At 44.5% G+C, this 27,649-nt stretch overlaps 1 protein-coding gene across 2 annotated transcripts in view; it reads right to left on the bottom strand.

Moving 5' to 3' along the window:
• The window catches only part of GLI2 (GLI family zinc finger 2), a 141,418-nt gene that overhangs the window by 38,734 nt on the left and 75,035 nt on the right, over positions 1–27,649 (bottom strand). Inside the window, exons 3-4 of one of the 2 annotated variants that reach the window (XM_057368533.1) lie at positions 2,508–2,710; positions 639–833 (exon numbers count right to left, since the gene is read on the bottom strand). In XM_057368533.1, the coding sequence (XP_057224516.1) occupies positions 639–833; positions 2,508–2,710 (398 nt within the window). The remainder of the gene's footprint in view (positions 1–638; positions 834–2,507; positions 2,711–27,649) is intronic. The other variant, XM_057368534.1, reaches the window with a different exon arrangement.

The following is a 27,649-nucleotide window of genomic DNA, read 5'->3' as shown; positions in this document are numbered from 1 at the left end:
GCAGCAAGTCAGACTACAGGGGTGACTCAGCATCACAGTGCTTTGCATGATTCTACTTCATTTGGCCAGGAGAGGGTTTTTAACACTCAGTGTTATCACAAATACCACATTCCTGCCTTTTTTTATTTCCTTGCACAAAGTACTACAATATTCTTTCCAYTGTGTCTCCCCATTCAGATATTTTCTCTCCTTGTGGACCTGAGAGATCCCAACCAAGATGAGAATTCCACTGTGCCTAGCATGGCTTTGAATGGACATAACCTGCCTTCGTCCCAGACACCAAGTAGGCAAAACACAGCTTGGGATGGGGAGATGGAGATRGAGCTTGTCCCTCGACACGCTCTGGTCACCCATGGTCAATGCAGKGGGACAGCAGCAATGCTGGGCCAGCCCATCTCCTCCCCGTGCTGCAGCCATGCCATCCTCCCTAARAGACCATGATGTACGTATTTTAGATTATGTGTTTTTTATATATATCTACGGAAGGAGGTGACCTCTTAAGCCAAAGTTATAGTGCAGCACCCAAAAGTTCCAGCAAGGCAGAGTGACCACACAGAGCACCCTCCACCCGGAGGGCAGTCCCATCCATCCACCCCAAAGTTTCAGCCACGTCAGGAAGAACCCAAGGCATTACTCACCATCAACGGGGCTGAGGTAATCGTGGAGGTGGGCTGTGCTGGCTGCTCCCCCGCCCTGCATGAGGAGGTCCCCATAGGGGTTTGGGTGGCCGGCCATCAGCGTCATTTGGTGGTAGTAGTCAGCGGGGTTGGCTCCCGGTGGTGGCGGGGGCAGCCCGAAGAGGCCTCGTTCCTTCAGATGCTCATGAGCCACTGCTGGCGCCGCGGGCGAGCAGAGAAACATGGGGAGAAGGTTCCCACCACAACGTTAGAGCTCGGAGCTGACGCTGGTGCCCCGTCTCCCCCCGCGCCCCCCGCCAGCCCTGGCCCCGCAGCTCCGTGGAGGGCGCGCGTGACGTGCRTCGGGGCGTGCTTCTGCGGACAAAGGAGACCGGGCTGGGGCCTCTGCATTCCTCCATTTCCGCAAATTTATAAACAATCTCTCGTTCCCCCTTCTAATAATCCTCCCGTTCGGACGCAGCCAGCACCCCTGGGAGGGGGGAGAGGGCCCAGGCTGCCGACAGCAGTAACCCTGTCAGCATTAACATCCCTGCCTATTAGGAAGGAAAGACAAATGCAGCCCAGTTCCCGATAGCAGCGTGAGGAAATTAAAGCCAAGGTCTAATGCATAGAGCTAGGTTTAGTGTCTGGCAGCATAAAACCATTTTGGCTGCCAAAGCCAATTACACTCACTTTCTCCCAGCTGTAATTTTTCAAACCTGCCTYCCCACCCGCTTGCCCCATTAACTTATTTACCACCACCTTAAACAAGGGGAAAAAAAAAGAAAAAATAAAAAAGGAAAACAAAAGCGACCCAAAACACAATGCCATTCTTCTACAGCAAACAATGAAAGTGGTTTTGGAAGGAAGGACATGGCAGAACACACACACCCCAACCACCAGATCTCTCTGTGGCGGGTGCTTGAGAGACCCGTTTTAGGGCAGGGAAGGAGACATATGCATTTCCCCCTCACTCCWGTGATGTTATTTTAGCCATACAAGAGTTTCATGCTGCCAGACACTAATCCAGGGGCCTTGCTGCTCTCTGGTGCACTTTGCTCTGCAGCGTTGAAGGGCTGCTGGCCCCTGCAGCAGCTCTGGAGCCGAGGGATGTTGGGGTTTGCTGGGCATGCACAGACCAGGTCCCCAAACCCCAGCGTTTCCCTGGGCAGTGAGCCAGCCACCTGCAACTGTAATGAAGCTCTTCTGATGAAGTAAGGCATGACTTACACCTTGCCAAGTGAAAGCAGTGCTGTGCATTTTCCCCCTTCCCTGTTGAGTGTTTTTGTCCCCAGCTCCCCGTCACGGGGTCTGATGTGGCTCAGAGAGCACAATCACCTTTGCCTGTACCGAGGGCGAGCATCCCACACACCYTCGCCTTCCCTGAAGGCTGCTGCGGGGCAGCTCGGGTGAAAGCAGAAACAAAGTATGGTCCCTTGCCTTTGCTCAGGAGCCACCCTGACCCCAGACACAGAGCCAACAGGGGAGAACCCAGCTGGCGTGGTCTCCTCTGCAATGTCCCAGCCCAGCCAGGCAGCCAGAACAACTGTGACCCTCTCTGGGGAAAGCTGGGCTCCCAGCAGAGACAGAAGAACAGGGAAGCTCCTAAGAGAGAAAGAGAGCGCTGCAGAAAGGAACGTACTTTAAGCAAAATATTTATAATATGATCCAGCAGTAATAGCTATTCTCACGCTCTGCTTTCTCAGTGCGATGATGCAAAACAAATGTGTAGTTAAAGGGGRAAAAAAAAAAACAGAAAGAAAAAGAGACAACTCTCCCACTTCAGAGAGCAGCTGCGGAGCGTTTGCAGCTGCAAATCCCCGGGTTTTAGGGAATTTCAGTCCTGGTGAGCTACAAAATCGCTGCAGTACCAGTAGCAGAGTATCTTACCGTCAGCGGGGCTGAGGCCCCTGGCAGCAGAGATGACGGAGAGCGTGGGGCTGCTGTGCACAGAGCGCAGGTAATGCTCCATGTGYGGGGCCACGTAGGGGTGCGGGGGGCTGAAGGGCGACTCGCCAGGCCCGGCRGGGTGTGGAGACAGGCGGATCAGGGAGATGTCCGAGATGACGGGGCTGCCACTCAGAGGAGGAGGCCTGGGAAGGAAGCAAAGACACACTGTCACTCACAGCCACCCGGGGCAGGCACAGCTGCCTGCCACCCTTCTCTGTCCTGCCCCACTGCCCTTGCCCRTGAGAGAGGAGTCCAAACACTTAGTGGGAAAAACTTTCCTTCTTGGCATATGCATAGTCTCAGGTTTTCCAAGCTTCCTGTGGACACACATCCATACTGCACCAAACCTGTATTTGTGCTTACTTGTGTAAGGGGCTCACCACAGCTGGGCTGCACATAGAGGCAGCATGGAATGCACCCTCTAGAGAGATCCCACCCCATCTCCTTGCACAGAGCGGCTGGCCACACAAAGACACTCGAGGCAAACCGGGGGTTTCCAAACTCCTCCCTGCCCCCAGGTATCCTGATTTTTAGTGCTGCCACGTGCAGAAAGCCCTGGACAGGGCAGTCTGTGTGAGGATGGAAACGGTGCAAAGGGAAGTTATGTGATGTTGAGCTGCGCTTTGCTCGCCCAGCACACGCGGCTTGGCCCGTGCCGGCACAGCAACCCCACCTCCTGCGTCCATCACGGCCAGCACAAACCTCCTTGACAGSTTGGTGGTATGGTTCAGAGGGCAAAAGTTCATGTGAGGTTTTACTGCATGCTTTCTGGGGGCCACCCCTCTTAAATCCCTCAGATCTTCCTCAGGCCAAGTGCTACCTGAGAAAGAAGTCAGTAAATGCTGAGGGATTCAGCAGGTAACAAACAAAAGTCACGTGCAAGTTTCGGTGCTTAAGCAGTTTTTTGAAGGGTGAACAAGGATATGGAAGAGAAAGTCTGCGGGCTTCTCTCAGACACGTGCCCTACTGAACAAACCGCAGAGGGTGCCAAGGAGAAAAAGTTACTCACCCTGACCTGAGAAGCACAAAATCTGAGCTAGACACCAAACGAGGCAGAGCTGTCATTAGGTAAAAAAAAAAAGATCAAAATCTGCTTTGTATTAGCTCTCTCTGTACTCACAGCATGCTGGAAGCAGAGCTGGTGTTGACACACAGGTCACAGCAGGGACAGTATTTGTCCCTGGCTGGGTGTTCTGGCAAAGCTGAGGGAGATGGATGTGCACCCCACAGGGCTGCACTCTGGGCACAGGAGACAACAGGGATTTGGAGGTCAGGGATCTGCAATGTGGGCTGATCTAAGGGAGGGTATTACAAAGGTCCCTCCCTAAGACTATCCAAATATGCTATTAGTGAGTACATGTACCATCAGCCTCTCCAYGCACAGACAACCACAAGCAAGATGGTCTGAGCAGTTTAGGCACGCCAACAGCACCTCAGGATCTCAGACCCACCCTGCTTTATCAACAGTTCAGGTGCATTTTAATTCATTTGTAATACCTGCATATCAACAAAATCACACAGCAATGTAATATAAGCTTTGCAGACTTATTCAGCAGTTTAACGAGCATGTTTGCCTTTGTTTGATCTTCCGTGTGTTTCTCTGTCTTTCTGATAAATTAGTAAACCTTGTGGCTTTTTGAACACTTTCTGCTGATGGGTAGTAAATTAAATGCTTTCTGAAATATTTATAGTTCAAAGTACTTTCCTGTAGCAATACGCTCAGTGGCTCGGCGGTGTGAAATACCAGGCAGTGAAAACCCACCAGACATGAAGGTCTTGCGAAGATGCACAGCCACCGAAACAGGCGCTCACCGAGCTCAGGCCAGGCTTTTGCCACAGAAACACCCACCAGCACCGACYTTGTTTTCTTTCATGACGCTGAAARAAAAACTGATGATGGCATGGCTATTTCAGACCTCGTAACCTCCCCACCTGTGTTGCCATGGCCTTCCATTACCAAAATTATGGGGTGACCAAAGTCACAGTGCGGTGCCTCTCGCCATGACGTCAGCCGTGGCGGCGGCAGGCTCGGGGAGCWGCAGCCGAGGCCGCCGGGGCTGGTTTCTGTCGAGGCTGCTAATAAAGGCATCCGAGCACGGAGCCGACCAATTTATTTCTACCGGGGAGGAGGGAGAAGTGAATCAAAGTCTCTGTTCCAGATTTAGTTTCAATTCATTTCTAATAATCTCCACCGCCTCATCTGGAAAAAATGAAACAGGATTAAAAAAAATGATGTCATTAAGAAAACATCTGACTAATTTTTCTTCTGACGAAGACTTAATATAAGTGAGGGGTGATGTAAATTAAAAGCAGCCCCAATCTTCCCTGGGCCACAGAGCCTGCCTTAATACATAAGCCATGAAAGAAGTTTTCTTACATATACAATAAGTTCCCTCTTTCATCAGTACTCACAGCTTCTCCCAAAAGGGTTGTGAACTTCTTTGATGCAGTCTTGGAACTATGTATTACCAGGTTTATGAGCCTTCGGAGCCTCTGCTGATCAAACTGTGAGGCCGACATCTAAAATGYGTATAACAATATGAAGGGTTTGCTGTTCATTTTCTCTGTGCTAAATTGGGCAGAAACGCTSGAGTCCCTCAGAATAGGAAAACTCCACCCTGTACAAAGAGGTAACACTGGGAAAAAGACCAAGAATTTCCCCAAAATACATGCAGCTGGAAACCCAGCTGGTGTTTGAACATGAGGTTGGCCCTGTGCACAAAGACTGGGCTGGAGAGCAGGCAGCTCCTTATGGCTCTGCTTAAAGCCTGTCCTTGCTCATTGTTCCATCTGTGGACTAGGACAGCYATATTCCCATCAAAGTCTGGCTCCTGTGAGCCCTCCCAGGCAGAGATCACCCCTCGTGTTGTACCCCACAATTCTATCAAAACAACATCCCACAGTGCGGCACATCACAAAATACCGCGGCTTCCAGGAGCTGCCTACCAGGAACCACTCACTCAGCCAGGGGCAACTTCTGCTCCTAACTCCCCAAAAGTTTTTTTTCCCCCTTTTTTCTCAGTTGCATTATTTCTTCTCTCATTCCTAAGAATCATATTTAGCCACTGCATTGGCAATGCAGCTATACAGTGAGAGGCAGCTGTACCCTCCCAGGTCTGCTCCTTGCAGAGGAGAACCATCACATCGTGTTCTTTAGAGGCAGTAGATGAGATGAAGCAGTGCCGGGGGAAGGCAGCTCTGTCCCCATGCCCAGCTCACACCCAGGGCACGCAGGGCTCTCCATGCCYRTGCCCCGGACCCTTCCTGCTGGTGYRGTGAACCAGCCCATGCAATGAAACCACGATGCCAGAGCTGCGTTCCTCAGCCTGCCCACAAAGCTCCCTGCCAGACCTCTGCTATCCCTATCACTCCCCACTTCTCTCCTGGATCCCACATGTAGCATGAGGAAAACACCCCAGCACCTGGGAGAGAGCTCCTGGCTTTGCTGAACACAATGCTGTAAAAATGTTGCTGTCTGCACCGGATGAGGGATTTCACCTGACCACATATATATCTGGAGAAAGTGGGATTCTGGTTTTCAAATAGGCTAAGGGAATTGGGTGTCCARACGCCATTAAATTTAATGTGAGCCAGGGGCCTGTTTTCCCCGCGGCTCCAGCGAGAAGCCCAGGCTCTATAATTAATGCTCAGGACTCACAGAGCAATTTGCATCTYTGACGAAGCACGTGAGCCTGGATTCATCTCCTCCCCCATCCAAAGAGGCTTTTCCTTTGCTGCTCTTTAACAGAAGGAGACACTGAGGTGAGGGAGACATCACCTGATGCCACCTAAGGGCTGCAGAGCCTCTTGGTGACACTGGGGACATGCAAGCTGCTGAAGGCTTTACAGAGCAGGTCTTTACCAGTGCAGTGGATGACCCTGCAGTGCTCTGGGARAGCAGAAATCCTTGCACGATTTACGTGGCTCCAGCCGCCTGCAGAGCAGAACTGTGGGGCAACACCAACACATGACAGCAGAGGAGCACCATCAGCAAAAGGAGAGATATCAGCATCTGAGACATGACACACACTGCCTGTGGGACACTGGGAGCCTTCTGGTGCTTTCCCAGGAGCTGGTCACTCCTTAATAGCCCTTCACTGGGGAAAAGAGATCTGCTTAATTTTCCTGACTCTTGGGTTTTGCTGAAAGGAGTGACAGCTCGTCTGAAGCTCTGCAATCTCATCCCAAAGATTAGGGGAAGGAGCTGGTAGTTTCCTGAGAAAACCAAGGCAAAGAAACCTCAGCCCGTGGTTTTCAGTGAGGCAGAGCACCGTGTTCCTGTGTGTGCCTCGGAGCCTGGTGGGCGCTTGTCTTTGATACCACTGCTGGATGCAGTGCTGAGAARGAATCCTCATGGGCCCAAAGCAGAGGAGCAGCATCCTCTCTGAGGAACTGGAAAGGGCTTCCGTGTAGGGAAAACCTCAGGGACTGGCAAAATCAGTGCTGGCAGCTATGAACAGGGCCTTGGGGAGACTTTTTCCTGCTCTCCCTCGGTGGACGTGCACCGGCAATCCCAAAACCTTGCGTGGAGGAGGTGTGGCAGCATCTCGCGGCTGCCGTGAGTCTGCAGCCTCTGCAAGGGGCACTCAGCAATGAATGYAACAGTTAAAGAAGTTGCACATTTCTGAAATAATCTCCATCAGTTAAATAAACCCCAGAAAAATGCAGACAATTACCAAGCACTAATGTTCCATGACTAGTCTAAATTAATACTTATGTGACAAATAAACTCATTCTGCAGAAAACAAAGGGCTGAATACTTTTCCATATGCTTAATRGAATATGGACACTTGAAGGCAATTGTTTTGCTCTACAATAAAGAAATGCATAGTTGCTAAACAGACATTGAAGTAAGGGAGAGAACTACTCATGGGGAGGGGTATCATATCCTGGTAGAGTTTTGCTATAAGAAAAAAGCTTGTAAAGCAAACAATCCCTTCTAAACCCCACATTAAAATCCTTGCTTTTGTTTTGTTTCACAGAAAACTTCCTAGCCTGTTTTTCCAAGTCCCATGTACCCAAAACACCACCTTTGTCTGAAGGGGATGGAGGAGAGCCACACAGACGACTGAAAAATGACTGYTCTCATGGCAGACACTGTATGGACGGGATGCCAAAGCTGTATTCAACAGGAAACCTAAAGTGCCCCAGGATTCATGCTAAATGATTCAGTCTAAACAGCTCTCACCAGCCCCTCAGCTTCACCTCTGTTTATTTCTGATTTAAAGTCCCTTACAACAGGAAGGGCGAGAGGTCGCAACAGTTGTGCGGTACCCTCAGGATCAAACYCCGCGAGGTCCCTCAAAACAAGGTAACTTCCAGAGGTCAAACCCGGGCCACGGCTATCAAATTCACATGGCATTTGATCATTCACAAAGATTTCCCTCCCTGCCGCTGTTTGGGCACGGAGCTGCCTTGCAGCCGCCGCCGCTGCCGGGGAGCGCAGGGCAGCCCGGTAATGAGGCGATGGGGAATCGCTGGCGCTTCCCGGCTCTCCCGGCACCGCCACAAGTTGATAATTACCCATCGAGTGACCTGATGATCGAATATAAGACTATCAACCTGGAGAGCCAGCCTATGTGTCCCTCTACAAAGAGATCGGGATGGGGACTCGAGGGACATCGCTGCTAACTCCCAGCCCCCGCTCCGGCGGGATGCACAGTACAAGTAATATTTTTTTTCCTCCTATATCTTCTCAGCTCTAAAATAAGGTTAATAGTTTTTTTTGGTTTTTTTTCATACTCACAAAGATGAATATATAGTATATATATTCTATGAATATATAGAAAGATGAATATACAGAAAATCAGAGCTACCTTTGCTAATTCAGCAGTTAATGCTTTCACTTAYAAAATGTTACAGAGATTGTGAATCTGGACAAAAATTGTTATAGATTTTCTGCAGAAATTTAAAGAGCATGTTTCATGCAGTTCGTATTTTCTCTTTTCCCCTCAAACATGCCTTCGACCATCAAAGAAAGCATAAAAATAATAAGAATATTTATAACAATAAAATATCTATTTAAAAATATATTTTTAACAAGGGTAAGTTCCCATTAGATGAGTTTATGGGTGGAATTGGTAAATTCAGCATTGTAACAAGACTGTATGGCAAAAGTATGTTTTTCTAAACGATGGACTTTAAGTGCACTGCAAGGTTTGGAGTCTTAATAGCAGGAAACAGTGATTGCTCCCACTGTAGAAATTAAAGAGGGGAATCCTATGGCCAGTGTCACAGACGTCAGATCAGATAACTGTGGCAATTCCACTGGGCCTTAACAGACRCAAATCTCTGAATATGAAATGCCTTATTTGTGATTTTGTGGTTTGGGCAGTGCTTTGAGAAGGATTCAGGTAGACACGATGAAAATCCCACTCTGCAACCACTGGCAATGGCAGTTGCCATGCTTAAAGTCTAATCTTGTACTAATGAAATCAAAGAAAACTCTCCACCGATGGCAGGAGCAACAARAACAGGTTTCCAATGTGACTCTTCTGTTTTTCATCTACACAGTATCATAATCTAAGGCATGCACCATTCCTTTGTATGATTTTTTTTGCATCCCTTACACTTAATGCAACTTCTAGCATATGAGATCAATTTAAAATAATTGCTCCAGATAAGAGAAAGATTTTTTTCTTTCAAAAGTGGAATAAAAAGGTAAACATTTTCCCTTTTTCTTTTTTGGAAGACAATTCCATTTTCAAACATACCTGACTCCAATCCTRTATTTAAAGTATCTAAACCCAAGAACACATCAAACAATCTATTTTATTTCACCTGATATATATTATTTTTTAATCATGAAATCAAAAGTATTTTTGTTTATAGCTTGAAACCTTTTTTTATCTAAGTTTCACCATAAGTTAACCATGTTTTGAAGCTCACAGGTTGTTGGCAGCCTCAGTGGGGATAGAGGCAACTTTTGGAGGCAGCGAAGTTGGGACTAAGTACAGGAATTGATTCTCAGACTGAAAACTCTCCTGACTACATATGGTTTCTTACTGCATTTATGCTGCATTTACCACAACACAGGTCTACTTCTGGYTGACATTTGTAACCACAACCGCAACACAACAACAATAACAATATTTGCCTTTAAAATGGTAGAAAAACGCAAATTTTTATAAATAAGGTTGCCCTCCATTATACAACACACAGAGAAGCAAAACATCAAAGGTAGAAATTAGGGTGATACGGGACCTTAAAACCCAAATCAAATTAGTGTCTTAGGGAGARATCTTTGATTTAAGCTTAATAGTGGTGATTTTTTTCTCGGATTGTTTTATACTTAATCAGCCACACAACCCACTGTGCAGACATATGTTCCCAAAGCACATCAAAGCAAGTAAACATTCTGTTTCAGATCCTAATATCCTTTTTTTATCCAATTATCTTACTTACATGATCTTTTAATTTAAGTTCTGAAAGCCCACCTTTTCACACAAGCTTTCCTTTAGGAACGGAGGTAGAAGGATGACCAGCTCAGTTCTTGTGAGATACTTGCCAAAAAAAGCCACACAACGAATAAATCAAAGCACAGCAGATGAGGCTCTAAGATAGTTTCTTGAGAGATTAATGATGAAAGCCTTCAGAGAAGAAGCATATTTTAAGAAGGGGAACTTCAAGGAAGGTAGCTGAGGCGGAGGGAAGGAAGAAAAGTGAGAGAAAAGGCGAAGGAAAGCGTGGATGAAAGTGCAGGAGCCAGTGAAAGGAAGCAAACCTAAGGAGCAGTGCAAACCTGGAGGCATGTGAGCTTCAGGTTCAAATCACCACGCACGAGAACTTGATTCCAGTAGTCACAAAATTGGAGAATTGGGCTGTCAAAACACTGCAGGCTCAGGGCAGGGAGGRGATGAAGACTAGGCAGTGGCATGGTGGATTGAAGGAGCAAGCCAGGTGGGAATTGGTGGGGAAAAAGATGGGGAGAGGTGTAGACATGGASCAGATCCTGATGGCAGAGCTGAGGGAGATCTGAGAGCAGTCAACACTGGCGTGGGGATGTGGGAAATGGGTGTTAGAGAGATGTGTTGGATGTGACACAGACTTTCTCTGCATCTGATTGTTCTCCCTTGGGACACATGTTGAGGATATTTGCACTTTCAAGTGAATACTTTGCTCGTAGCTGTGAAGACACTGGGCTTGGGAAAACAAATGGAAGTACATGTTTGTGGGGAAGAAATCTGMATTTTTGATCCCTGCCCAGTGTCTATTTGCTATGCTACTTTAGGGTGGAGGCTTCTCTCCCTTAAAAGGCTATAACATTCAAGTGCTAGAAAAGGGTTTAGCATTTAAAAGACAATTCCTATAGTACTTTGGAAAAGTCTCTTCCCATGTTATGCCAGCACTAACCCSCTGAGGAGAGAGAAAGACAATGGCAGCAACACCACAGCAGTGGAGCTCATGGAAGAGTCAGGCAAACCACAGAAAATGCTTATTCATTCATTACACTTTAAATCTGCCTTGGCTCCATACCTGTCATATCCCAGAAAAGCAAAAAAAGACCATTCCTCTTCATCATGACTGTAATACAATCAACTGGCTGCAGCATTACTCTAACCAACGTTAACTAACAGAGTCTGTGTCTGACATCTATAATTTCATGTTAACAAATTAGGTAGACTCCTGCATTTCCTGGTACCTTGAATGCCCAAGAAGCTCATAACTTTTCTTTATATGCAAAATGTCAGGGAAAGGGCAAACAATGTTATGCCAGAAGACCATAGCCAAATCACTTGGTTGGAATGTGCTGTAAATCATGGGGTGAATGGAAAATGGATCTTTGTTCCAGGACAGCGACTTCCAGCATTAATGTTTCTGCTAATATGCTCCTTTTCTGTTGGGAATGTCCTCTTCCCATAATCCAAGGTCCTGTAACTTAAATCCAATAGCTAAACAGGACACCAAGGAAGGAAAACCTACATCCAATTAATTACAAAACCCCGAAAAGTCCTGCTTCTCTTTTCTAAAGTACAGGGGAAAACCATCGGTGTTGAGGCTTTAGARAGATGACACACTTGCCCCGAGCAGCAGTACACCGTTGTAACTAACTGTAAGTAACCAAACCCCATAGTTTACAAAGGGGAATATAACAAAATGGGAACAGGTMCAGGACAGATCTCTACAAAGCCTTTCCAGATGCAGCAGTCAGAGGAGCTCTGTCAGTACACAGAGGTGATTGTGATAGCTGCACAGAAATCCATCTCACACACACACAGGCAACTCTGCTGGTGTGCTGTGTGTGTACCTGCCTCTGGTGCATCACAGCACAAAGGAGTAACAGACGTGCCTTCCCATAATAACAAAGCTTTTGGTTGGGGCTCCCTGGGTTTTCTGCAGGAATTAATTTTACTGGCATTTGACACATTTTAAACAGCAACAGCACTCACAGTAACCTCCAAAGGGAAATATTCCTGAACAATATATAATAAATACATTGATTTCTAATAATAACCATCTGCCCTAAATCTTTTTGCTGACAGGTTTAGTTGGACCAAAGGCCCTTTTCACATCTACTTCATGACAGCTCCCATCACTACATAAAGACTTTGAAGTGCCCTAACGTGCAGTAAAATGCGAGATAACCTACCAAACTGTCAATATTTCTTCACTTCTAAAAGGAAATGCTAATGGCACTCAAAGAGCTCAAGATGTAATGTAAGATCTGATCCCGCAGACTGGCTGATCTAACCAGCCTTTGCTTTGCAACGAGTATGCTGAAAAGCAAGCAATTATATGGTGAAGWGCAGAACTAGGTAAAAGTTTTTCACTGATATGACTGCAGGGAATAAACCCTTTTTATTTCAAACAAGCTTTTTTTTTTTTTCTCCTGGAAGTATCTGGGGTTTTCGGTACAAAATAAAGAGAATTAACAGTAAATCAGCCCTTCAACATTAATTTCTTCTTTTTAATCTATTATTTTCCCCCTTTCTATTTATTTTTTTAATAATTTGAAAGAAAATGAACATGAATGAGACATATATATATATATATATTTTTTTTTTTTAATTTGGACAACATTCTGCCAGGATTTAATTTTCCATAGGGAAGAGCTGAGCACAAATAATTCAGAGAAAGCAGAGCTCTCCAATTGCCTGCAACAAACAACTGGCATTTGTCTACTAGCTCTAGCCTGAAGTGTAAGACTGAGAAAAGCTCTATAGCAGGAGAAAGTAAAAGCAATAAACAGAAGCCCAGTCCTGTGGTAAAATCACAGCACCGCTCACTGCGCTGTACAACCTGAACACGCTTCAAAGGAGCCAGGATGCTTCCCCCACCCCTGAAATCATCATCTTGGTAAGAAAAGATGAGGTTTTATGTCTCATCTGCCACGTAATCACCCAAAAAGTTTTCCTTGCAAAACTCCTTTGCTCCCAGATCTGCTGGTGTTGACTGCAGCTGCTCTCCCATTCCAGTTTTTCAACGGCGTAGGAAAATGCAGCACATTTATCAAGGAGGGAGTAGGGATCTGATGTTCCCCAGCTGTTTACTGCTGAAAGTTTACACTAGTGCTTTTCAACCTGTGGTTTGCAAAACCCTTGGGAATCACTAAAAACTCCTTTAGGGGCTGTGAAAGACAGCAAAAAAATCTCTGCAAGCCTCTTGTTATTTGGGCCAAATTCACTATGCTATGTTTAACAACTCTGCTAGAAAATTTTTAAAGGAGGCCACAGACTTTAATAGCTTGAAAACCCCTCACTGACCCTATGCTTCCCAAAATCAGCAAAAATTACACACAAAACATTCTTAATCCCTGACCACTGCCTCAATCTACACCCACCAACATCAGCTGGTGCAGGAGCAGGCACGTGTGATTTAGGGAACTCTGCTATGCTGGCGCAGAGCTAACCCCATCTCCCGTGTCAGCGGTGTACCTACAGCGATACCTCCTTCCCAACACCATGCAACGGGAGACCTGCGGGCCTCATCTTTCATTCTCTTATCTCACGCAGCTATTCCTTATGCAGACACATTTCTGTATACAAATCCCATTATACTTGACCCTCAGTTCACCCTGTTTCCATTACAACGCTGTAGACTCAACCAGACTTGCTCCAGTGCCAACTCTGTGCTGTCATTCCTTGCGCAGAGTGGTAATAAAGAAATCACTGTTTTAAGCTGACAAAGAACAGATTTCTTACTAAGTAAACACTGATGTTTTGGTAGGGAAATTAAGTTATAAAATTGTGTCTACAAAGGGAGACCATACAGATGGAGTTTGTTAAGAGACAGCAATACAGTCAACAGTGGTTAATTCAATTGCCTGCTACTTATCAGATTTTTTTTAAAAAAAGGCTTATCCAGCTTTTGCAAATGCAAATGCAGGAAAGCATTTCAAAGAGCCGTTGTCATTGTRACTGGAGAGTGATGTACACACGCACATGGCCCTTCCAGGCCAAAGAACCCATCCCTGCGTACCCGCTATGGCTGTCTTGGTGTCCAGCGGGTCTGGTGCTCACCAGCCTGGCAGGGGAGCAGACCTGAGCACCGACAGCTCATCACCACACCACCACCCTCCAGTGGCTTCTGTCCTCAGAGCTGTGCCATGGTCTCATTTTTGGGCACTGCTCTCACCTGACTCTCTGCCTGCATGGGGCTCCTATTGATATCAGACACCCCAGACCTTCCTTTAACTCTGGTTAAAACTGGGCACTGAGCTCAGCTGGGTAARAGAAGCAAATTCAGTATCTCCAGTTTTTAGCTGACCCTTAAGTTATCCCAAACTGACCTGAAATGTCACACCTAATTCCCCAAAGCACCAGGCTGATGCCAAGTTGCTGAAGCTGTTTCTCTCCTAAATGCTGCAAGAGCAGAGGCACAGCCACTCTTTGTGCTCCCCCTTTCTGGGAACTGCAGCTGGGTTTGAAGTGCTGCCTGAAAAACTGGATTTTTACAGCCTGAGTGCTGGAAAAGGCTGCCAGAAATGCTCCTCATGGTCAGTTCAGGTCACACCTGTACTGCTGATGCAGGGGCAGAAGCAGGAGGATCCTCATCACTGCACAACCTCAAAAGTCACCCTTCCTGCATCTCACCAAACACCAGTTTAAGCGGTGAGAGGGATGAGACTCCCAGCCCTGTTTCTGCACTCTCAAACTGTGCAGAGATGAGGAAGAGATGGCTGCATGGTCAGCTGCAGGTGCTCAACTCACAGGTTACAGTCACTCCTTTCCTCTGTCTGAGATGGTACTCTAGGTAGTCTGAACACAACCTCAATGCAATGGGGATAATTTAAAATGATCAGAGAGCTGTGGAGGGCTTTTTTAGCACATTTTATCAAGAAGGATAGAGAACATGATTTATTATTTGCATARGATAAAGTTCACTATGGGATTCAGCATGTAGTATGATGTAAAGTCTCAGCCAAGCCAAAAGGTGTTAACATTGTGTGCCCTTTAAATGAGGCAATTAGTCAGTAAAACGAGATGTGCTTAGGTTGGAACTATGTAAATACACTCATTTTATTAATATAAGGCAAAAATCTAAAAAAGAGATATTGCTGGGCAATTAAGTCACCAAGTATTGGTTCTATTTAAAATTCAAGAGAAGGGATATTAAACATACTCAAATTTTAATGAAAACATTTGCAGCAGTTTTAATAATTCAGCACAAAATGTTATTTAAACATTTCTCTCTGGTTTTGGAAAAGGCAAACACAGGGCCATTGTACTGTGGCCTGGAAATGAGAAATCAGAACTGCTCAGGTGMAGTGGATTTCTTTACTCATTTTAGWCAACTCAGTGGCAAACAAACCAAGTCTGGAAATCACAGCYATGCTGAAATCCCAGATGTGAGGTTTTTCATGTGGTAGAAGCTTTTGAAAATCCCACCAGTCATCTTTTTGCACCATCAAGTATCATTTGCAGCTCAAGCTGATTTCAATGGGGTGCAAGCTCCTACATACATTCATTGTAGGAATATATTGCTGATGGGATTTCAGTATGGAATTCTCCTATCTTGGAGTTTACTTTAAAAACAGAACTTAAGATCCTGCACTTTGCATGTGTAGGGTTTTTTTATTTAGTTATATCAGCTGCTTTATTTCTTTAAATAAGCAAAGGATGTAACAGGTGAAAATAATGTGGATTTTWAAAATATTTCATGGTGCAAATAATCTACAGTGATATTAGTAACCAAGGAAATTCARCTATCCAGATCTGAACTGCCAATATTCACAATTCCCTTTGTGCACGTCACATTACAGTACAATAAAGCTGTTCATTATCTAATGGCAATATAATTACTCTTACCCAGTACACATTTGGTACTCATGAAAACGGTAAGGATTAACACAACCGTTCATGCCGACTATAAAAGAATTTCTAGCCAATGAACACAAGGTACAAGGATGCACAGGCCAGGCCATAGAGTATCTGAGGGACAGAGCAAATGCAAGAAGTTACAAGGACCTATTGGCAGGAGATAATCTTTTAATTATACAAATCCCACGTGAAAGCTCTTGCTCTCCTGTTCAGTGAAGGAGGACAAAAGCCTGATGAGTCAAAAATTAACAACAAATGCAGCTCATGCTGTTGTGCCCATGAATTTTTATTGGCATATTTGTCAAGTTCTTGTAACACCTCCCAGGATGCCAGATTGCCTGGCTGCACCATGTTCCATCTCCCACCTTCAGCCTTCAAAAACAGCTTCTAAAAGTCTACAGCCGCATTTTAACCAAAGATTCCCTCCTGGACACCAGTGGCTCTTTTGATTGAAACTCCAGTGTGACTGGGGGATGCACTGCAGGCCAGGAGATTCCTTTCAGCCAAGCTTTCACCCATGAGGACAGTAACAGGAGAAGCAGACTAGACTGAGACCTTGCACTGGTTAAAGAAAGATTACACACCCACAACACATGCACACACAAATCCTTACTGCATTGGAAATTAAAAGACTGCAGCAATTTTGCTGGTGAATGTGTGAACCACAAAATTGCCCTGCCTGGGAGAAAARCACCAATAAACAGAGCTGAAAGGGTTGGGTTTATGAAACACAAAGTAATGAAGTCAATCACAGCAACCAGATCCTGGAAAAATTCCAGTTTGGCTATTTAGGGAAAAACCAAATGAAGGGTCAGGAAACCACTGAATCTAGTGCAAGACTTTGGGAGGGAGCACAACCTGTTCTTTGGTGCAAGGCACCTCAAGGAAGCTTCTGTCCCTCAATTTATGCCATTTGCTCACTGAGTCACCCTGGGAAAGGTCACTCACCCAATATCAGAGTGACAAACCTGAAGCAATGTGACATCTGCACAGAAACCAAGCCCAAGGATCTGCTCACCATCCATCCTTATCAGAAACTGTCACATAATTCACCGGAAATGCAAACCCTGCTCTGCAGAGATCAAGCAAGGAGAAACCAGGCTGACAGGATCCTGAGCTCCAACAGCACATCAGGACTTAAAGGGRAAGAAGTTACAGCTCACAGAGCTCCTACCTTCTTCATATTTGACAGAAGCTGTCTCTTAAACAAACAAATAAACAAACAACTCTTTGAAGAGATTCTTATTCTAGTGGTAACACTGATCCAGGCACGGACAGGATTCAAACCAGACACGGCTGAGGGAAGGTTGGAGTCATACTGGGTTTAGACCGTGCATGCCAAGAGAGGTCAAAACCTGACCAAGCCATGAGTGGACAACTTGCAAAGAAACTCCCAGGACACGAAGGAAGTGGTGCTGGTGGGAGAATGCCTTTTCCTCCAACTCACTAGGCAAGGCCACATGATGATACTCTGGTGAGSAATGAGGTGGTTGTCATTGCTATCCACTAAAGACCAAAAGCCCAGTGTATTTGCCCTCTGTAAAGATCTTCTGGAACTCTTCAAAGACATGACTTGTAAAATATCTAAGCTGGCTCAATTCCATTTTAGTCTCTTACATTCTGATCATCTCATACCTGAGAGAGGGTTTGAATTTCTCTGATTTCTTGGTGATGTGTTTGCACAGAATTTCTTTTCCAAAGATGGACAGAAATCTATTTGACTTTGTAAGCTGACTATTTTCTTCAGGTGAATAAAGTGGTTTGGGATCTGCTGACACTGGTTTCACTATGGCTATTTCTCTGTTTAGAGACTTCTACTGGAAATAATATACAAACAGGTAGTAACTATTTAAATGTTTAAATTTACTGGATAAAACTTTGCAGATGCTTCACTGTCCGTTGGTTCCTAGCAATACTTTYTACAGAGAATCAGCTGGGCTGGAGGGCTAGGAAAAAAGGGAAAAAGCTAGAAAAAACTTCTATATGATTTCTCCCCAAGGGAACCAACTGCAAAATCCTTCCAGCTGGTCTACAGAAAACAGAATTATTCACCCTGGCCTGATCCCTGCAATATATCAACTCTCATGCTGTACCCTGATCCCTAAAAGATGTCATCACAAAATGGGTGCCTCATGATCAGGGTTAAACAGCAACAAAAAGGCTTTATTTCAGTTACTCACAGAGAACTGAAAACATCATTGGCTCCTTGAGGGTCTTTTCAAACAAACAGGACCAACACAGTGTGACCYGAGTGGTCATCAGTTACTCAAAGTAGCATGTCAAACAGTGCTAATTCCTTGAAAATTTGCTCTTCCCAGGAAACAGACACTGGGACATTTTTGTTCACACAGGAACCTGGCTAGACTCCTCCAAACTGGCCTGTTTGACACCAGTTCTGGGGACTCTGTGACAATGCTGGAGTCACAGCAATGCAGTGTGTCAATAAYCCCCACAGCTCTAGAGTCCCTCTTCAGTAGACCTTGACTTACACTTCACAAAAATTATCTAAAGAATCATAACTGAAGTGAAGCCCTTCATGAGAATACCAGCAAATAATCCATTACTCTAACAGGTTTGAAGTCAATAGCCAAGCCTATATTAGCACAAGAAAAATTGCTAATATGAACTATTTTTACAACAAAAGAACATGAGCAGGATTTAGTAAACAGATTCAGTAAATGAGGTATCTTCAGATGGGCACCTCTCCTCAGGACAGCATGCGAACAAGCATTTAAGTTTCTCAAAAGTCAACAGACCTAAAGAGGCATTTCTAATTAAGCATATACTTACATGTTTTCCTGAATAGGAGGAGCCTTAAAAACAGTTCTGTAGCCTACAGCACTTTCTGTTTGACCCTCTGCATCATCAGCTCATCATTTCTTTTCAAGTATCTTCTACAAATCTTCTCCTTTTTGCTAGTCCTCATTAGATTGATCTTCCTTTAATTTACTGATTTGATGACTGAATGCATTAATTCCTTYACCATCCTATCATTCTACACCCTGCTTTCTGTCAGCTACAATGTGGCTTTCTCTTGTAAAATATCATACTTCACTTGAGTGAGGATGAAAGACASCCTATGAAATCAAGTGTTTTATCTCACAGTGAAGACAAATATAGTCTCAAACAAGAATGTGCATGTAAGAACATCACCCTAGTGCAGCTGTAAGCTTGCAACTTTCCTATTTTTAATGTATTAACCACACTCTGGTAGACTTCCTCTACCAGTGGTACTTTGGGATTGTGGTTACTCTGTGGGATCCTAAGAGGCTTTCAGATGAAGCATTCAGTCAGCAGGTACCATGCCCAGCAGCTGGTGTGCAAATYAAAAGCCATGTAAGTAGCTCCATAATCAAGCCAGAAAGCTTCTTGTGAAGGGGCAAGAGGAGAAATAARACAAATTATTCTCCAGGATGCTTTCACAGGATCAAAAAAACCCCAAASAACTCAAAGACCCTTATAGGATTTAAAACCACACATTTGTGTGAGAGGCTTAAAAATCTGAATGTGACAAATTTTTTTAGCCTTGCCTGACTGCACCCAGGTGCTGTTACAAGTGACTTCAGTTCATGTGTGCATAGTAGGGAGAGGTGTAAGGGAGAGACAAAATGAGCTGTGCAGGAAGAAAAACTTCTGCTGTGAGGAGGTTCCACGTGTGYAACAGAAACACTGGCACACCACTGCAGCCACAGAAAGGGCAGGAGGTGGTGGTGGAGCCTAACTCTCACATTTAATCTAACAGCATGTGCTCAGCAGCAGGGAAACCACGGCACAGGTCCTTCTGCTACCCGGAGGGTGGAAAACGATAGCTCCTGCCACGCTCCAAGGTATCCCCCCTGCCAAGTATCTGCTTAAAAAAATCATCAAAAGGCTCACATTCTGCTGGCTCACTATCAGCTACCACAATCAATTATATCAAAAACCAGTCCCACACAGCCAATAAAGTGAGAGCAGGGAATGCAGTAAACTTGCTCTTGAAGTGGAGTCTGGCCAACTGATATCATCTAAATCTTGAATATGTTTTTTTCCATAGCACATCCTCCCACAAGATCTGCCATGTGCATGTTTCTACAGCGGAGAGGAGATGGCAGAAAACACCCCCCTGGTCCTGCAGGAGCTGCATGGCCTGGGCACGGCCTCACACCGGGCTCCAAGTCTGCACAAGGCACCCCATTAACATRTCTGTGTTCCTTAACTCCACTCCAGCCACTTCATGAATTTTTAGGTACTTAACTCCTTTACTAGAGATGGCTTTAGTGTCCTGAGTTTCAATGGAGGTTGGAGTAGTTTGACCTTAACTAGGATCCAGCTTGTTTGAAAAACCCATTGAGCCTTTGCATTACCAGCACTTGACAAGCCAGCCCGAAGAGTCAACACGATTTTGAAACCCACAACACCCACTTTCAAATGTTGTTAGCCCGACCCAGTATGCTGGGATTTATGATCTGAAATAACACAGGCACTTCTAAAAGTTTGACTCTTGGGAAATGCTCTAAATTTTAGCTGTTAGCTGTCTATTTAATATCAGTGGTGAAACATAAAACAACAGGAATCAAGAGTCTCCAAGGCAGAAAATTGTGTGAAATCACAAATTCTCAAAATGGTCTGGCACACAGAATAAAAACATACTTATGTGGTTTGGTGTCAAAGCCAGGRATCTAGAAAGCCCGCTAAAACACACGCACTTCCGCGGGAGTGGTGTGCAGATCTGGGATTTGCCAGAGTAACAGCACCCAGTTCTGCCCTTTGGTTTGAGCAGATGTGTCTGCACGGTGCCAGCTGTATGCAGGGTATCCAGATCCACAGTTCTGCCAAATGGGGTCTTTTTTTCATTAGTAATTTTTTTTTTCCACTTTCCCCCCAGCCATCTGGGTGGTCCAAGAATCAGACCCAAAATACCTAGGATCCCTCAAACCACATGTTTTAATCCCAGCAGAATTGACTCAGTCCTTCATCCATCCAGGGTAAATTGACTTTCCTACTATTTGCTGCGTGGGGGGAGCTTTTGGATGAGATTTGAAAATTTCCACTCTGTATAGACATTAAAAATCCTACATTTTTCTTCCAGTATCACAAGCCAGCATTCCTGTCATTAGTTTTTATCTCTCAGCACCTCGTGTAATTTGCTCCCTGTGGCCACTGGTAGCTGGGAATCCAGATTAACCAGCACCTGAAAAGTGATGTGCCGCAGGCTTCATTCCACAAGCCAATGGGATGGATGAGGTTTGTCCATTTATCTTCACACACACTGGAAGGATTTCAGAGAAACAGTGAAAATGAGGAGGCTGAGCGAATTGATATTTGACTATATGCTGCGGGCTGCAGCCTGGCCAGTTCATTAGAGCAGGGAGCAGGATATGACAACATGCAGCAAGTATCTGGAGGGACGTGTTASACAAGGAGGTGAGCTGGGAGCAAAAGGGGGAAATTCAGGGAGAGAAAAAAAAGGAGGGTGGACCAGGAAGGTGAACTTCATGGAGAGCTTTATACACTGAGAATGGATTTGCTACAGGATAGAGTAAAAGTTCAACCAGGAGATAGAAGACCAGGAGTTACGARGGGGAACCCACACACCCCTGTGCAGTACAAGAGAAAGTGCTATAGAGGAGCAGAACACCTCAACAAGTCCCAGTATCTCTTGTCTTCATGACTGCAAGAAGCTGGTGAGAGGTGAAATACCATCTAGAGAGGTRATTTATTTAGGATTAAGAAAAAGAAGAGGCCAGGAAGGGCAGTGCTCCCCATTTAGCTGAAAGAACTTGAGAAACAAATTCGGAACACTGGATTTTAAAAGGGCAGGAAGTTGGCACTGAACATTTATCCATTTTCACAGATGCTGAAAGCAATAGAGAATGGGCAATCCTATTGAGATAGCCTCTGAAAGACACRCACTCTCTGTTTAGAAACTCTTTAGAAAGCAGCAGGAGAAGAGAGTTCAAATAAATTTTTTCCKAAAGCACAAGCTTAACAGTGGATAAGGTGGGAGCATGAAGTCACTTTTAATCTACTATAAAGTGAGGTAAGCAAAGGGATTATCACTTAAGACTCGCTGACATGAAGCTCTGAGAATGACATTTAAAAGCAATGGTGGATTAGAGAGTGACATCACATTAAATGAACACATGCCAGAGGTTTACATAAAAGACCTCAAAGATCATGCTTTTGTTCTCAATACTAAAACCTCTCAGCCATTTTTACACTTCTGGTGGTGATCAGGCTAAATTAGAGCTGYAGTTTTTCACGGCACCAGCAACTCGGTGGCCCAGATCTTCACCAAGTGTGAATGGGCACGACTCCACCTGAGCTCCCCCAGGCCCCTCACTCCAGCCCGATGTCACCACATTCAGCAACTGGAGACCCTGCCTAAATGTTTCTAAGCCAAATCTGCATTCCGTTGCATAGTTTAGTGAGTCTGAAACTACACCCCTTCAGGTCCCTCTGGACTTCTGCTTTCAGCTATTCAAAGTACTCTGAAGGCTATTTAATTAAACACACGTGACAAAACTATCCTGAATTTAAAGAACAGCATAGATGCGTAAATCTCTCKCAAAAAGGAATATGCTTGAAAAAATTTAACAAGATTCAAAAGAGAAAGCTGTGGCGGTTTGTCTTTCGTTGGTTTGTTTTTGCTTTTGTTTGTTTTTTGTTTTGTTTTGTTTTCTTGCAGTATATTTATGAGACTGGAAAAGCCTACAGAAACACCCTAGCCCTGATCAGTGTTTTGGATTATGCCTTCCCCATTTTCCAAAGACCTGATCAGCCTGTCCTGCCACCGAGGCCAGAAGACACTAGGTGTGCACCTTCTCAGTTTCTGCACAGATAGGTAGTGCTGTGCACTTCTTCCCTGTGSCCGAAAACATGCTAAAGACCCATCTGGGAAGCCAAAGGAATCTTCTTCTGAGCTCTCAAGATATCAAAAGGGTGAGTACTACTGTGACAACATTTTTGAGATGAGAAAAAGGAAGCACAGATGGAATTAAAGTAATTTTTCCAGCTCCCAGAGCATGACAGCAGAAGCCTAGTATTTAATCTGTGGTCTCCTGGAGATGGATCAAGTGACCATCAAGTATTAATCCTGGTATTGACAGTCCCCCAAATCATCTCCTGTAGGTTACCAAAGAGCCACCTAAAAGCAACAGATTCCTGCTAATTACAGACCAGGGAGAGGTTGAACCAGCCTTCTGGAGGGGACCAGCCCCTGCAAACGGTTGAAAACTTACGCATTCTGATTTTCTTAAATAARTAAAAGAAGCATGTGGGAAAGAAGGGGACAGAATAAATTGGATGTGGGAGCCCCCAAACCTGTCTCCCAAATGAGCAATGTATCTATTTGGTGAAAGTCGTAAAACTTTGCAAAACACATAAGAAGGCCTCTCTGAGCAGCTGTTTGCTTTGACTCCGGAGGGAGCTCGCTCTGTCTCCTAAGCAGCACAGTACCATCAATCACGACCTGCCAAAGAYTTTCTACTCCAGTAGCAGAGTAAATATGAAAACACACAGGTTTTATTGGTATGTAGGTTCCGTGGCTCAGCCCAGCGGCATCCTTGCTGCAGGAATCACCATCACCAGGGGTCCCATCCCAAACYGTGTGACRGATCCCAGCYRCAGCCCYGKGGGAGCGGTGCCCCACGGRRGATAAACTGGAGGCACTTTATGCAYACCTGATAATGCACAAAGACAGCTCCAAGAGCACTGCAAATGGCTCCTCTCCTCCATGAACTCATGAATCCCCCTGGATAGAAGGGATGATGGAGAGGCCCCAGCAGAAAACGGGGAGCACCGTCAGATAAGCCCTGGCAAGGCTCAGCTGAAATGCGGTCAGAGCCACAGGGAACTCGGAAAATTTCACAGCAAAACTCTCTGACACCCCTTCACTGTGTGTATTGGAAGTCAGACTTTTCAAAGGATTTTATCTGGCAAAATTGATGGGGTTTTGTAAGTGTTTTTATAGAACGGGAACAGCAAAAGGCACATCTGTGACAATAACAAATTCCAACTCTAAAGCAAGAGACACTGGTGTTTCTAAAAGCAGTTAGAAGATGATGATGATTATTTTTTGTATAGCTAAACAACATATTTTCCCTTAACCCCACTTGGCCTCCCTTGGCTGAATCTCACAAAAAACAACAAAGGAAAGAGAAAACCAGACTGCAACAGATATTTAACATGGAAAATCTTGGGTTTGACATTTAATTTGGCAAATTTGTAAACACTTGAGACATAGTCTTTTTATGATGAAAAGTTTAACAGCCATCTCTGCCTGTGAATCACCCTGCCTGAACAGCTCAGGAACATAGTAACCAGTCCTGAAAAGGTATTCTGTAATTTTTAAAAGGGAAACAAACTTCAACAAGGAGGGGTAATAGGATCATATTAAAAAAAAAAAAAAAAAAAAAAGAAAAAAAAAAAAAAAAAAAAAAAAAAAAAAAAAAAAAGTGTAGGCTGGATATCAGGAAAAATCTGTAATATATTAAGATCTCAGGGAAATGAAGGAAGATTCTTGATTAAATGAGATAAAATCCCTACCCAAGGGAAATTAAGGGCAACTTTACATTATCATGGAGATGGAGTCTTCTCTATGTTTAGGTCTTTGGGACAATTCAGTCCCCACGAAAGCCGTGGAATTTGTGATTATCAGCTCAGGGTTTGGTTGTTGTTTTTTTTCTTTTTTTTCGGTATTTTTATGTGTGGACAGAGGAGCAACAACAATATTTTGTTAATAAACAATGTCAGAACTGCATTCTAAAACACCACCAGGATGTTGGTAGAAAAACAAGGCTGCTTTTGTTTGTTACAGTGCGTAATGCCTGATGAGTTTAAACCACAGTTTAGGAGCTACTGTTAAAAAGCTTCTTGCTGAGTCAAGCCTAGGCACGTTGTTTACAAGGGTTAGCCCCGAAGGCTCTTTCACTGGCAGGGACTTTTAAGCTGAGCTAAGGAGTTTTAAGATATTTTTGTTGTGATTTAAAAAAACAAAAGAAAAGAAAAAAGGTATGCATAGCTAAGCACACCAAACAGAGGGGAGTGGAAAGGAGTTCTCTGTAATTCCTTTCGTATCCACCAGCAGCTTTCCTCTGGAGTGAAGGGCTTGGTCTTGTAAAGCTGGTGCTGAGTCCCCTTAGTTTAAAGCAGATGGAGTTACTGCAGAGAACAGGCACCAGTGGAGTTGGGTTTGGTGGGGAAATTTGCTAAAATATAAAATACCCCTTTTGTTAGAAAAGAACCTGTGCTAACTTATGAAATGAATTTCTYTGGTTCAGCTTTGAGCCTGCAGACACACCTGGCTGACGACTTTTGCTCAAATAGTGCTGACCTACAACCAACAGCGAAGAGTGAAATTCTGACAAATCAATAAAAGCTGCATGCAGAAAATGCATGTAAGACCCACCACTGCTCTTCCACAAAGCCTGGGCCATCCTGTGCTCTGAAAGAGAGGATCACAGGGAAAAACTGTATGTGGCTCTGAAATTTGATTCTGTATCTCCAGARTAATGCAGAAACTCCAAATTTATTTTTCTGTCTTTTCTAAGCCTTTGACTACCGTAGTACTACTATTAAATCAATGTTACACTGTGGAAGTGTTGGCTCATACAATTTATATGCCCCAATACAATTTGTTTTATTCATTCTTCTCTAGTTCTACATTCCTGGAATAGATTTCATCCCATATTCAGTTTCACTCCATYCTGCATTACATCCTTTAGAGTGTCCATTGGACTCCAATCCTCCCTCTCCCTCCATCCTCCGTATTATCACAGGCTCACACCCATCAGAATCCAGGACAGTATCTTGAATCCACAATATTCTTGTTGGTTTGCACTGCAGAGAGCTCAAAGATCATCTGAACGAGATACTCTGTTTTTCCAGACAAGTTAAGCAAGCACCCAGATTCTGTTAAATTATTGTTAATGCCTAATAAAATAAGTCCAAAAAATAAAGATGTCAAAAAAAAAAAAATCATCATCAAATAAGCAAAACCAGCAGAGGYTGTACAGAAAAGTGGGTTGCCCTAATGACTGCAGAAACACCAAAACAACTAAAAAAAAATTTCTAAAAGGAGACTTTGAGGAAACCCCATTATGATCTGCCTCTGGACATATGTAATAAATCCTCAGTGATTTAGAGGAATACTCAAGTCCTGAAAATTATTTGTCATRCTGCTTAACAAGAAAGTCACTGAGATACAAGGAATGAAAACACTGAGGAGAAACGCAGCAAGCCTTTCAGGCCCGTCTTGACATGGGGTCCTTTATTACTCAAGTTTTCCACATTCCCATCGATGTTCCCAAGCAAAGGGTCCCACAGGTGGTTCTGCTCAAGAGAGCCTTTGCAGATGAGTTCCCTCCAGTTGAGATAAAATAACGTATGTTCTCATTAGGCCAAATGCAAACAGTGATGAAGGGGAATGCACTGCCAGGTCACATCAAGCAATCAGGAAACAAACATAATGACATAATGCAGCAGGCAGATAATAAGACCCCATAGTTAGCAACAAATGAGACTGCACTTAATTTRCCGTGCAATGTTCATGTAATTAGATAAATTTGGTACCGTCAAGACAGCAGACAGGTAGAATATAGACTTGATGAATTGGGGGCTCTCTGTCAGGCACCGATCACATTAATCATAAAGCCAAAACTCAGTGACGCAATTTTTCTTCCAAACATTTGCCATAATTTTCTATAGTGAAAATATGCACATGCCCTTGGGTTTTTTTTTACCGAGTTGTTTACTTTTGAAACAAGAAGGATTGATTTCTGCACCACCAGGATGGAGTACAAACTTCTAGAAGCTCATCTGTGCCTACAGAGTCCACTGAGTGTATTTAACAAGAGCCATACAGCCACTAAATATGCCCAGGTCTACCATGTATGGATGATTTCACTTTGGACCCCCTTCTGCAAGGAGAGTGAGTGCTACATTGTGACCTCCAGAACAGAGACCAGAGAGAGAAGAAAGACAAAAGAGAAGAAGAATAAAAAAAACTGGAGGTGTAAAGGGCAAGATGTGATTTAAGAAGTTGGCAGGTAAAATTTGAAGAGGATAAATGACTGAGAGACTAACTCCACATCTGCARAGAATTTTCCCAATGTGGTTGTGCCATAGTGCAGGGTACTTGAAAAACAGCCAAATGGAAGTGGCATTCCCTCGATCCYGAAAAACCACCACAGCCAAGAAGCACTTGGCTGCTCAGCTTTGGTGCTTCTCCAACCACAAAGGCACCTTTCAGTGCAGAGCCCAGGTAGTTTCAAAGAGGACTATATTTCCTCTTTAAGACTCACAACCATGTTTTCTCTCCGGTACCTGGCAAGTTGGTTTTGTGAGAGGATCTGCTGGGAACAAGAGGAATCCCAAAGAAGAAGGCAACGGGTATTTGCCAACAGCAGTGCCCAAATGCTAAGCAAGACACTCTTTGTCCACTGACAGACAAATGTGGTAACTGCTAACACAGCAGATTATTAATATCAGTGCAGATGAACAGAAACCTTATCTGCCAGCCTGTACAACTAGCCAGGGTCAATCAGCAGGACAACCCCAATATGATAAAACACTGGGGTTACTGGGGCTATGAATCACAGGTAATAGCATCAGCTGGCGAGCTCTCAGTTGCATTTTGTAGAAGACCTTGCYTCATGACCCCACCACAGAAACTGCTGTGGAGCCCCAGGGTATACGCCGTGCACCCACATCTCCTCATAAGGAGTGAAGGGGAGCACCGAGCGGGGCACACAAATAACCYGTAACAAACATCAGGACACCTGCCAGCCTCTCTTCTAACCACTGTTTTGAATATCACCCTTTCAGTATGTGCTTTATTAGCTA

The sequence above is a fragment of the Malurus melanocephalus genome, unplaced genomic scaffold, assembly GCF_030028575.1.
Source record: "Malurus melanocephalus ecotype Western Australia unplaced genomic scaffold, MMel_1.1 scaffold_94, whole genome shotgun sequence".
NCBI lineage: Eukaryota > Metazoa > Chordata > Aves > Passeriformes > Maluridae > Malurus > Malurus melanocephalus.
Note: the sequence above shows the minus strand (reverse complement) of the source record. Positions and strands in the feature narration are given on the sequence as shown.